At 44.3% G+C, this 13437-nt stretch overlaps 1 protein-coding gene across 2 annotated transcripts in view; it reads left to right on the forward strand.

Annotated features, from left to right (window-relative positions):
- LOC112229969 (RNA-binding motif, single-stranded-interacting protein 3-like) overlaps window positions 1-13437 on the forward strand; it is a 216824-nt gene that overhangs the window by 125587 nt on the left and 77800 nt on the right. For both annotated transcript variants that reach the window (XM_024396140.2, XM_042310237.1), the window contains exon 5: window positions 12610-12767. In XM_024396140.2, the coding sequence (XP_024251908.2) occupies window positions 12610-12767 (158 nt within the window). The remainder of the gene's footprint in view (window positions 1-12609; window positions 12768-13437) is intronic.

The following is a 13437-nucleotide window of genomic DNA, read 5'->3' on the forward strand; positions in this document are numbered from 1 at the left end:
TGGCTTAGTTATTCTCTGCATGTTTGTGAAACGGGAATAGAGCATAATGGTATTGGCTTCGCAGTGTAGAATTCCTAAGCGAGGATTGCATTTCTCCCAACAGAGAACGTTTGTGGTTTGACGATACTGTGGCATCCAAAGTTGCTCATTGTTGCTTTCATGTTATATAACTAATACTGTAAGTCAGCTCAGGTGGTGTAAGCACAATGGTTAAACATGACTGTTCTTTACATACTGTATTCCAATGCAACCATGTTGCAGAATAACCTCTTCCTGTGTGCCCGTTACTAAAAATACATATTGGTAGCAGAAGTACCCCTTGTGTGTATGTTTAGTGTGCATGCATATGCATGTGTGTGAGTTATTGACTAAGTTTGCCTTCCGCCCTTGTGTAAACAGTGAAGATCACTGACCCGTAGAGTCTTGGGGTCCACAATCTTAACATAGCCATGTGCTGGCAGACCGGCCAGCAGAGGGTTCATTCAGACAAAACGCTTTGAAGTCACTGAGGTCCGCTGATGCGGATCATTTGACTCATCCACAATGGAGATGGCATGGTGACTTTCTGAGCCTCGGACCCACTTTTAAGACATAACTTTTAAAATAAAGAAATACAGCTGGTATCATGCATATTGCATCAAAATCTTGAAAACTTGTTTACTGACATGTGAAACATTTTGGTACTATATGTGACCAACCGGCTCGATTCGGTCCTATGTAGCAAGATTTTTTTTGTTTTGTTGTTGTTGTACTTTTACCCTGTTTTCGCCCCAATTTCATGATATCCAATTGGTAGTTAGTCTTGTCCCATAGCTGCATCTCCTCCGAAACACGACCATGCCAAGCCGCACTACTTCTTGACACACTGCTCGCTGAACCTGGAAGCCAGCCGCACCAATGTGTCAGGGGAAACCCCGTCCAGCTGGTGGCTGAGGTCTGCTTGCAAGTGCCTGGCCCACCACGAGGAGTCGCTAGATCGCGATGGGACAAGGAAATCCTGGCCGGCCAAACCCTCCCCTAATCAGGACGATGCTGGGCCAATTGTGCGCCGCCTCATGGGTCTCCCGGTCACGACCGGCTGGGATCGAACCCGGGTCTGTAGTGATGCCTCAAGCACCGCGATACAGTGCCTTAGACAGCTGCGCCACTCAGGAGAAAATTATGTTTTTTACATTGGATAAATATAGAGACTCAGAGCTGGAAAATTGTATATCATACACTGCAGTTGAGGAACAATGGGAACAATTTTCTAGCAATTATTCTACATTACCTGTCTATATAAGGTCCCACAGTTGACAGTGCATGTCAGAGCAAAAACCAAGCTATGAGGTCGAAGGAATTGTCCGTAGAGCTCCAAGACAGGATTGTGTCGAGGCACAGATCTGGGGAAGGGTACCAAAACATTTCTGCAGCATTGAATGTCCCCAAGAACACAGTGGCCTCGATCATTCTTAACTGGAAGAAGTTTGGAACCACCAAGACTCTTCCTAGAGCTGGCTGCACAGCCAAACTGAGCAATCAGGAGAGAAGGGCCTTGGTCAGGGAAGTGAACAAGAACCCGATGGTCACTCTGACAGAGCTCCAGAGTTCCTCTGCAGAGATGGGAGAACCTTCCAGAAGGACAACTGTCTCTGCAGCATTTCACCAATCAGGCCTTTGTGGTAGAGTGGCCAGACGGAAGCCATTCCTCAGTAAAAGGCATATGGCAGCCCACTTGGTGTTTGCCAAAAGGCACCTAAAGACTCTCAGACCATAAGAAACAAGATTCTCTGGTCTGATGAAACAAAGATTGAACTCTTTGGCCTGCATGCCAAGCGTCACATCTGGAGGAAACCTGGCACTATCCCTGCCGTGAAGCACGGTGGTCTTAGCATCATGCTGTGAGGATGTTTTTTCAGCGACAGACTAGGAGACAAGTCAGGATCGTGGCAAAGATGAACAGGGGAAAGTAAAAAGAGATCCTTGATGAAAACCTGCTCCAGAGCACTCAGGACCTCAGACTAGGGTGAAGGTTCATCTTCCAACAGGATAACGACCCTAAGTATACAGTGACAGACAACGCAGAAGTGGCTTCGGGCTAAGTCTCGGAATGTCCTTGAGTGGCCCTGAAACCGATCTAACATCTTTGGAGAAACCTGAAAATAGCTGTGCAGCAACAGTCCTCATCCAACCTGACGGTGCTTGAGATGATCTGCAGAATAGAATGGGAGAAACTCCACAAATACAGGTGTGTGTGAAGCTTGTAGCGTGATACTCAAGAAGACCTGAGGCTGTAATCACTGCCAAAGGTGCTTCAAAGTACTGAGTAAAGGGTCCGAATACTTATGTAAATGTGATATTTTCGTTTAATTAAAAAATATATATAAATTAGCAAAAATGTCTAAAAACCTGTTTTTGCCTTGTCATTATGGGGTATTGTTTGTAGATTGATCAGGGGGAAAAACTATTTAATCGATTTTAGAATAAGGCTGTAAAGTAACAAAATGTGGGAAAAGTGACATGTCCGGTGAGTGTGCAGGCCATGGAAGAACTGGGACATTTTCAGCTTCCAGGATTTGTGTACAGATCCTTGCGACATGGGACTGTGCATTATCATTTTTGCCATCAATAAAATGCAGTTGTGTTCATTGTCTGTAGCTTGTCTGTCCATAACATGACCTCACCGCCACCATGGGGCACTCTGTTCACAACGTTTACATCAGCAAACCGCTCGCCCACACAATGCCCTACACGTGTGGTTGTGAGGCCGGTTGGACATACTGTCAAATTCTCTAAAACGATGTTGGAGGCGGCTTATGGTAGAGAAATTTACATAAAATTATCTGGCAACCGCTCTGGTGGACATTCCTGCAGTCACCATGCCAATTGCACACTCCCTCAAAACTTGAGACATCTGTGGCATTGTGTTGTGTGACAAAACTGCACATTTTAAAGTGGCCTTTTTATTGTGCCCAGCACAAGGTGCACCTGTGTAATGATCCTGCTGTTTAATCAGCATCTTGATATGCCACACCTGTCAGGTGGATGGATTATCTTGGCAAAGGAGAAATGTTCACTAACCGGGATGTAAACAAATTGGTGCACAAAGTTTGAGAGAAATACGCTTTTTGTGCATATGGAACGTCTCTGGGATCTTTTATCTCAGCTCATGAAACAGGAAGGGCTTTGTAGTCATTTGATACTCAAGGCAACAGAGCATCTCAATCTTCCCTGATCTGTGAGATAAAATAGACATTTATATCAGTAGATATTTCTACGCAGAAATATGAAGACCCCATTTTATACGGTATCAACACATTTTGATTACCATGAACTGGAATGCCTGGATCATACAGTCAATGTAGGGAAAGATATACCACCACAATCTCTGCTCCTTTGTTGAAGATGAGGTTTTCTGAGCTGAATAGAAGGGATGGTGAGATGGGAGGTAGAAAGTGAGAATGAGAATCCGAGCTGGCTAGGTTATCTAGGCCGAGACCGGTGCCCTCTCTGAGTGAATCATCAATAATTTACAGTCATGGCTCCCGACGACGTGTCGTAGGAGAGGTCCCCTCCTGGTCAACACAGAAATCAAACACCATCTAGCAACACGCCCTAAACGAGTCTAAACGAATGACCGCCTGCCAAATGACGTCAACGAACAGGACTTCAATCTCCCAAAATGATATCATAATTGATGCATTAGACCTGAGAAGGAGAAATGCATTTACCAAGAACACAATGAGCTGTTGTAGCAACACTGTCATGGGGGGAAATACTGTAAATGCATTATGTCAATGGGGGAGAGTTTAGTGATGTTAATCTTGGGAGATGAGGAAGCATCCTGATTGTGGACATTATTGGACTTAATGAGACCAACCTGGGAATTTGATCAAAAAATGTATTTTGTCTGCCTGTTTAAGTCCTAGCCTGTGTGTCTTCTTAAGGAAGAGAGTTGAGGCCGTCCAGGACACTGTGTGCCCATCTTCTTCCATGTTAATAATGGATTTTTGATATGAGCTCCACATGAAATTTTAATCTCTGGAATATTAGCTCACCGAGGGAGACACAAAATCTAATCAGTGGCCGTGATTAAGCGCGGGTGAAGCACATATCGACCCATTTTAAATTCACATGAACCCTTCATAAAAATGTATGAGGCTTGGCACTGACGGCTGCCGTGATTTTAGAGGTGTTATGTCTGTTTTGCTGGGAAAAGGTGTGATCTTCTCCCACGTACATGCCTGTGTAAAGGAGAACATGAGAGAGGTAGCAAGTCTGTAGGTTCCCTTCATCTGATTAATATAGTTGTCATACCAGTGAGCTAATGTAAAGGTTTGTGTGTAGATGAAGATATGTTGTAAATGTATGTTGAATGTGAGCTAATATTCTTCAACAGATTGCTAATGATACAGCTTTTCTACTACATATACATACATTTTACTTGTACATTTTGCATACACATTTTTCATACACATTTTACGTGGTACTTTTATTTTTAGCAGTCACATAGCAATATGTGAATATGTGAATTACCAAACATAAGCTCTTTAATCCTGCTCCTCAGCCACTCTCAGCCCATCCCACCCATCACCATAGACCACCATCGTTTGGTTTCCATGTGCCATATAGTTTTCAATTGTGCTGTGATGTTTTACATAATTTTTTAACATTTCCAATTGTGTATTATCCACAGATTGTGAGCTAAAGAGGAAAACCTTTCCTACCAGTATTATTATATTATTTATTGACTGACTATGGCTTTCCAAATTGCCCAACACTGCTGTTTGTGAGGTTAATTTAGTATGTTGTGATTTTTTTCCTGAACCTGTGACCAGAAACAAGCTACACAGGTGCAATACCAGAATAAATGATCCATTGATTCTGGTGTGTGTTTGCTTTTTCTTACGTACATGCAGCACAACCGCATGACACGCCGTGGCACATTCCAACACCCTGTTTGCCAACCCCAAACTATCTCTGCCCGATGAATAATTTACCACCCAACCCAGGATGCCAACCCAGCCCACCTCCCGCCTGGATTGTGCCTCTTAGCCTTAAACAAAGCCCTTGCTTGGCTGACAGTGTGCGGAAATCCTTAATAATGTATCACCACCTCTTGTTCCCTCAAAGGCATCTAACATCTTCAGCAGATTAGAATATATAGTAACAGTAGCAGCTACCTATTTTACATAAGTGGCAATAAACCATATTCCTATGCATTTGTCAAGGGGCACAGTGCTGTGGTGGTACCGGGTGGGTTCATGCAATTAAAGAGTGTGAATAAGTGTTAAGGTACACGCAACTAAACAACTTGGTGCCTCGGCGGGGTTGGTCGTACCCCCCTCAGCTGCCGTTGACATAGATTGTCGCAGGAAGTGAAAGAACGCTAGGTCGGTAATTCATGTGAGACATTAGACTCAGTTCCGTAGCAACGTATGCTAATTTTAGGATAGGTTCTGTGGCGGAGCGGAGTAGTGGATTAGCAGAATGAAACAAACTGTCATCGAGGTGAACGCAAAGGTGGCGCTTTTGACTCTGGTGAATGGTCAGTAACAGACTGCGTCCAGACTTACTGCGCAATTGCATTGCATTTCATTGGCATAATGGCACGAGCAGTTAACGGATCGATTGCGTTGTATGTCAGATCAGGGGCAGAAAGGAAAGAAAGATAGAAGGGGTAAAAAGGGAAGGAAAGAACCATACTTCTGCGGCCGTGTGGAACACGTTTGCTATCGCCTCGTTGTTGCTGTGTTATAGTCTTGCAGTTATGACTTAATATCAGGCAGGCAGTTTAGGATCTGTTTGTTTTTAACGTGCCGTAATTGAAAGGAAATGGCCGACTTGGGGACGTCTCTTCTACGTCTCATCTCTTTGCATGAATTCTGGGATGTGGGTTTTGTTAGCCTTAGTGTGGAGCATAGGGACATTGCGTGCTCTCGCTCGCTCTCCGTGGATGTGAGTGCATGTGCGTGCATTGATGCATGAGTGCTAATGTGTGTGTTTGCGGGAGGGGTGGTGGTGATATCTGTACTCTCACATGCTCACAGAATTCCATAGCGCCCTCTTAAGGACCTAAATCCCCTCAAACACAGGCTTAACACATGTAGCTCTGTATCCCTCGTCCCCCCCCTTCACCCCCTTACTATCCCCTCTATGTGGCTGTCGAGAGTGGGGACAGTGCAGCGGGCAGACAGAGGGAAAGTGGCGGCTTGGACGTGCTTGACAACAGAACCTTCAAAGGCAGGTGGCTTGATCCCAACATTCGGGGAGGGGGGGGTCTATCGCTGGGAGCAGAAGAGGGCTCATCAAAGAGCCTGTCTGACTGACAGTTTTTTTGTACTGCTGCTTTTTTTTGTCTCTGGCTCCTTCTGACTCCTGACAAATTAAACCCAGGGCTGCTTTTGAACTGAGGGGGATGTATTTGTCCGCTTTCTCACACGCCCTCTCCTTCTCTCCCATCTCCCCCTTTGCCTGTCTCCCTCTCTATATCATTCCCATTCCCCACCTGGTTGGTGGAGCTTTTATACGGGCACCACCGACCTGGGGTTCCACGGTGAGCACTTAAAACACATTCTACTGTATTTTTCCCTCTGGCGACACATTTGAGAAAACTAAACACATATCCACACAAACAGAACTGTTTCGTTACTAATAGCCCTCCCCAGAAACACTATAGTCTTTGTTTTTAATTGCCCCTCCACCCCCAGCTACCGTTTTGGCGCCCTCCTGTGGCTGGGGGTCATCCAATCGCCTTGAGCTCCCTTACCCCCTTGAAGACAAGAAACTGCCGGCGCTCTGAAAACTAATCATGAGAGGCTGTAGAGCCAATTACCCAGCATGCTCTAATCCTCTCTTTCACTCTGAACAGGAAGGGGAGGGGAGGAGAGGGAGGGAAATCAGAGCACCGGTGTAGTGTCAAATACAGTGCCCCCAGTCAAGACGCACATCTGTCTGTCTCTTCTCGCTTTTATCATTTCAATGAATACAACCTGGATGGCCTGGAGGCAGATCGTGAGCACTGTTAATGTCTTTCTACTTAAGTACACTGCGAAGGCAACAAGGGTTTTCTTTTATGTGTCATATCTCTCTCCATGTCAAATCAGAGCTCATCCTCTCTCTCCCCTCCCTCTTTCTCGTTCACTCTTCTTCCCCTATAATGAGGTAATATTCATTGAAATTACACTGAGGTAAACAGAGCAGCCCTTAATATGAGAGAGGCTGTTGGCTCAGGCGTGGCGTGCCATCCGTCATCCCCATCAAAGAGCCCTCACAGCCTGCAGGCGTTCCATTAACCTTCTATAGCACAGCTCAATGGCAAGAGAATGCTTCGTCAAGGCCCCAGCAAGCAACGACACACACACACACACACACACACACACACACACACACACACACACACACACACACACACACACACACACACACACACACACACACACACACACACACACCACACACACTCACACACACACACACACACACACACACACACACACACACACACACACACACACACACACACACACAGTCACCTCGATTACTGTTTCATTTATTTATTTATTTATTTTTTAAATTTTACCTTTATTTAACTAGGCAAGTCAGTTAAGAACAAATTCTTATTTTCAATGACGGCCTAGGAACAGTGGGTTAACTGCCTGTTCAGGGGCAGAACGACAGATCTGTACCTTATCAGCTCGGGGATTTGAACTTGCAACCTTTCGGTTACTAGCCCAACACTCTAACCACTACGCTACACTGCCGCCCCTCTGGCCCGACAGCTGAGCATGTGCATTGTCTAACTATGTGAATCAGTGTCTGCTTTAATGTTGAATTTAGCATATCTGACATAATTCTGAATACTGGCCTTCTGGAAATCAATGGGCTGTTATGGAATAAAATGGTATAGAAGTCACTTTTAATTAAGAGTTGGAAGCTCACTTTGTACTACCTCCATTACGTTAAACCCCCCAATAACTCATGAATACACTGGAAATGTAAAACATACTTTAGCAACTTGAGTTTCTGGTTAGAAGACCAGTGTTTTCCTGTTTTTCCAGCATGGGTTTTTGTCCATGATGGGCTTTAATCTGATCCTACATGTCCTGTTCGATAAGACACTTAATCAGAGAAAGGACGGAACAAGACGTCCGAGATACTTCCTGTGCTCTCTATCGATAACAAAGAGAGGGGGAGGAAGCAAAAAGGGGGGAGGAAGCAAAAAGAGGGTGAAGAAGCAAAAAGAGGGGGAAGAAGCAAAAAGAGGGGGAAGAAGCAAAAAGAGGGGGAGGAAGCAAAAAGAGAGGGAGGAAGCTAAAAGAGAGAGGGATTAAGCATAAAAGGGGCAGGGAAGAAGCACTGGGGAGTGGCTAAACATCTACACCGGACATTTTTACGATCCTCATCAGTCACAGTTTGTTCCCCCTACATCTGAATGTGGCCATTTTGAAATGGTAATTTCTGTTGATGTCGAAGTACTATCTATTGGGCGGCAGGTAGCCTAACTGTTAAGAGCGCTGGGCCAATAACCAAAAGGTAGCTGGTTCAAATCCCCAAGCAGACTAGGTGAAAAATATGCCAGTGTGCCCATGAGCAAGGCACTTAACCCTACTTGCTCCTGTAGGTCTCTCTGGATAGGAGTGTCTGCTAAATTACTAAAATGTAAATGTATAGGTGTTAGCCCTCAGGGCTGCTAGCCTGTGCTAGCTGGTTAGCCTGCTAGCAGCACACCACAGCCTACTCCCATAAAGGTAATGGGAAGAGGCTGCTGGTAAAGTGAATTCCTTGGCTGGTCATTATTCTCTGTGGTTAAAGTGAAGTATCATGTCTAGGTGTCAGCCCTCAGGGCTGCTAGCTAACCTGTTTGCCTGCTAGCTGTATCACAGCACACCTTTCTCCCATTCAGGAGAATAGAAGACGCTGCTGTTCAAATTTAAGCCTTGGCTGCTTGTGGCTGCTTGTACTCCAGTGTGGCCCTGTATACGGCGGGCTAAAGGGTGTGTTGAGATGTGCTGGTGGTTGTCCAGACTGGCCGTATTGGAGAGACGCTGCTGGCCTGCTGCCACCCTCTCTCCCTGGCGCTGCCCCGCCAGCTGTGTCCCCGCTAGCTAGAACCCTCAGGCGCTACAGACCACACGTTAGTGTAAACATACACACTCACTGGTGTACACATACACACACACACTGACATAAAAATACCACACACACACACACTCACAAGTTGGCATACATACACACACCCATACACGTGTACATGCACAAAGTATTCATACCCCTTTTTTGTGTTACAGCCTGAATTCAAAATGGATTACACACAATACCCCGATAATGGCAAAGTGAAATATCTAATTTACACACGGTAAGTAGTCACACGCCTGAGTCAATACTGTGTAGAAGCAACTTTGGCAGCGATTACAGATGTAAGTCTTTTTGGAGAAGTCTCTAACAGCTTTACACACCATTACTGTTTTTCAAATTCTTTAAGCTCTGTCAAGATGATTGTTGATGATTGCTAGACGGACATTTTCAAGCCGATGTAGCCCTTTCCTGCAGTCAATGACCAAACGTGCCCTCTTTGGCCTCATGGGTGGAATGTTATTCATATTTTTCATTATTATTATGAAATTACTATTTTTTTTTACTTTGAAAATCTGTTTTTTCTATGTAAAACAGTTTTGTTATATTTCAGTCTTCTGTGATGTACAGTTGAAGTCGGAAGTTTACATACACCTTAGCCAAATACCTTTAAACTCCATTTTTCACAATTCCTGACATTTAATCCGAGTAAACATTCCCTGTCCTAGGTCAGTTAGGATAACCACTTTATTTTAAGACTGTGAAATGTCAGAATAATAGTAGAGAGAATGATTTATTTCAGCTTTTATTTCTATCATCACATTCCCAGTGGGTCAGAAGTTTACATACACTCAATTAGTATTTGGTAGCATTGCCTATAAATTGTTTAACTTAAACGTTTCGGATAGCCTTCCGCAAGCTTCCCACAGTAAATTGGGTGAATTTTGGCCCATTCCTCCTGAGCTGGTGTAACCGAGTCAGGTTTTCTAGGCCTCCTTGCTCGCGCACGCTTTTTCAATTCTGCCTACACATTTTCTATAGGATTGAGGTCAGGGCTTTCTGATGGCCACTCCAATACCTTGACTTTGTTGTTCTTAAGCCATTTTGCCACAACTTTGGAAGTATGCTTGGGGTCATTGTCCATTTGGAAGACCCATTTGCGACCAAGCTTTAACTTCCTGACTGATGTCTTGAGATGTTGCTATCCACATAATTTTCATCCCTCATGACGCCATCTATTTTGTGAAGTGCACTAGTCCCTCCTGCAGCAAATCACCACCACAACATGATGCTGCCACCCCCGTGCTTCACGGTTGGGATGGTGTCCTTTAGTTTGCAAGACTCCCCCTTTTCCTCCAAACATAACGAGGATCTTTATGGCCAAACAGTTCTATTTTTGTTTCATCAGACCAGAGGACATTTCTCCAAAAAGTACGATCTTCAGACAAACCATAGTTTTGTGGAGTTTTTTTTTTTTAAATTTTATGGAGGTTTTGAAGTAGTAGCTTCTTCCTTGCTGAGCGGCCTTTCAGGTTATGTCGATATAGAACTCGTTTTACTGTGGATATAGATACTTTTGTACCTGTTTCCTCCAGCATCTTCACAGGGTCCTTTGCTGTTGTTCCGGGATTGATTTGCACTTTTCGCACCAAAGTACGTTCATCTCTAGGAGACAGAATGCATCTCCTTCCTAAGCGGTATGACAGCTGCGTGGTCCCATGGTGTTTATACTTGGGTACTACTGTTTGTACAGATGAACGTGGTACCTTCAGGCGTTTGGGAATTGCTCCCAAGGATGAACCAGACTTGTGGAGGTCTACAATTGTTTTTCTGAGGTCTTGGCTGATTTCTTTTGATTTTCCCATGTTGCCAAGCAAAGAGGCACAGGGTTTGAAGGTAGGCCTTGAAATACATTCACAGGTACATCTCCAATTGACTCAAATGATGTCAACTAGCCTATCAGAAGCTTCAAAACCATGACATCATTTTCTGGAATTGTCCAAGCTGTTTAAAAGCACAGTCAACTTAGTGTATGTAAACTTCTGACCCACTGGAATTGTGATACAGTGAAATAATCTGTCTGTAAACAATTGTTGGAAAAATGACTTGTGTCATGCACAAAGTAGATGTCCTAACCAACTTGCCAAACCTATAGTTTGTTAGCAAGAAATGGGTGGTGCATGTAAACTTCTGACTTCAACTGTATATCAAGTTTAATATTGGGATGCAAACTCAAAATTGAATACATTTCAACTCTATATTTGACATGGTACAGGTGTCTTCTTTTTTTTAAGCACATAACCATGAGTGTGAGGTGTATACTTTTGTTTCAAAGTAGATTTGTTTAAGACTATCAAGAATCACTCTGTGTGACCCTGATTTAGTCCACTGCAGTAAAAGGTTAAGTTAAAGCTGTAACAAGGCCACTCAGGAACATTTACTGTTGACTTGGTCAGGAACTCCCGTGTAGAATTGGCCTTGTGTTTTAGGTTATTGTCCTGCTGAAAGGTTAATCCGTCAGTGTCTGATGGAAAAATAGACTGATCCAGGTTTTCCTATAGGATTATGCCTGTGCTTATAGCTGTATTCCGTTTATTTGTATCCAAAAAATCTCCCTAGTCCATGTCGATGACAAGCATACCCATAACATGATGCAGCCACCACAATGCTTGAAAATATGAAGTGGTACTGAGTGATGAGTTCGGGTAAAGAGATGGGGTAATCATTCAAAAATCATGTGAAACAATTATTATTGAACACTGAATGAGTCCATGCAACTTATTATGCGATTTGTTAAGCTACTTTTTACTCCTGAACTTATTTAGGCTTGCCATAACAAAGAGGTTGAATATTTTATTGATGCAAGACTTTATATTTTTCATTAATTTCTTTAAAAATCAAAATTCCACTTTGACATTATGGGATATTGTGTGTAGATCAGTGACACAAAATCTCAATTGAATACATTAATAATACATTAATACACAACAAAATGTGGGAAAATGTGAGTGAATACTTTCTGAAGGCACTGTATTTATTATGTTAAATGTGTCATGTATAGTGTCTAAATACATTTTCCACCTCTGGGATATTAAAGTTAATCTTATCCTATCCTACATTCCCTGGCATATTCACACACACGCTGGCATGCATAGATTACTGGTACATATGCTGGCACACACATACAGTATTACCCACGTACACAGATTACATTGCACAGATACAGTATGCGTGACCACACACACTGCTCGCATAGACGAGCATAGCAAAGCATGCTCTGACTGCGTGTGTGAATGTGATTGTCATCATCGCGGAGACCAAGCTGTATCTGAGTTCACACAGAGTTGCCTGTGATGAAAGTTGTTTCGTGACAGCTCGCAAGGCACTGGTTGTACATATTTGAAGCGTAACTGACGCATTCTTTCTAACTCTCTCTCTCGCTATCTCTCTCGCTCTCTTTCCTTGTGTATCGTTGTTGCTGTATCATTCTTACGCCGTATTAACTGTTGAGACAATACCGTTTTTCAGAATCTGAATCGCGCTCTCCCTCCACAGCAACAGGAGCAGGACCCCACCAACCTGTACATCTCCAACCTGCCGGTGTCCATGGATGAGCAGGAGCTGGAGAACATGCTGAAGCCCTTCGGTCACGTCATCTCCACGCGGATACTGAGGGACGCCAACGGGGTCAGCAGAGGGGTCGGCTTCGCCAGGTATACCTGCTTGGAGCACACGCACTCCGTTGACAAGTGTTTTGAAGCCTGAAGGGTAGTGCCTGCCTGCGGCCTGTGGGTTTGGATGCGTGTGGGAGAGCGAAAAAGACACACGCATACACACGCTGCACATACTTTTGTTTGCACATCATCCGGCCGTTTGAGGCTATACTTTCCCCCTGTAAAACTTGAGAGTTGACCCTGCTATCCCTTCAAAGTCGTTTACGTCCTCCTCATCCTCCACACTGCTCTCACCCCCCCCCCAACACAACACAACAACACTCCTGGCTTGTTTACTCAGAGGAAGGTGTTGATGAGAACAATGACACCATCTTGCAGGGATTTCTCTTATTCAGCCCGTGCTGCAGTCCCCTCCTATTCCCCACTCTATTACAGCGGGTTACAGAAGGACAGGCAGGCAGACTCCGACAGACTAACGTGGACATATACACGCACGAACGTACACACACGGCTGTCACAGGCCACCTGTTCAAATGGGGGAGAAACAAAAACCGAAAGAGAAAGGCGAGGGTGTGTCCAAAATGGTACCCTACCACCTATATAGTTGATATATTCCCTGGGCTCTGGTCTGAAGCAGTGCACTAAATAGTCCCATACGGCCCCATCCATTTGAGACTCATTGGGTGTTGAGATAGAAGGCCCCAGCCTC

The sequence above is a fragment of the Oncorhynchus tshawytscha genome, linkage group LG31 (assembly GCF_018296145.1).
Source record: "Oncorhynchus tshawytscha isolate Ot180627B linkage group LG31, Otsh_v2.0, whole genome shotgun sequence".
Lineage (NCBI taxonomy): Eukaryota > Metazoa > Chordata > Actinopteri > Salmoniformes > Salmonidae > Oncorhynchus > Oncorhynchus tshawytscha.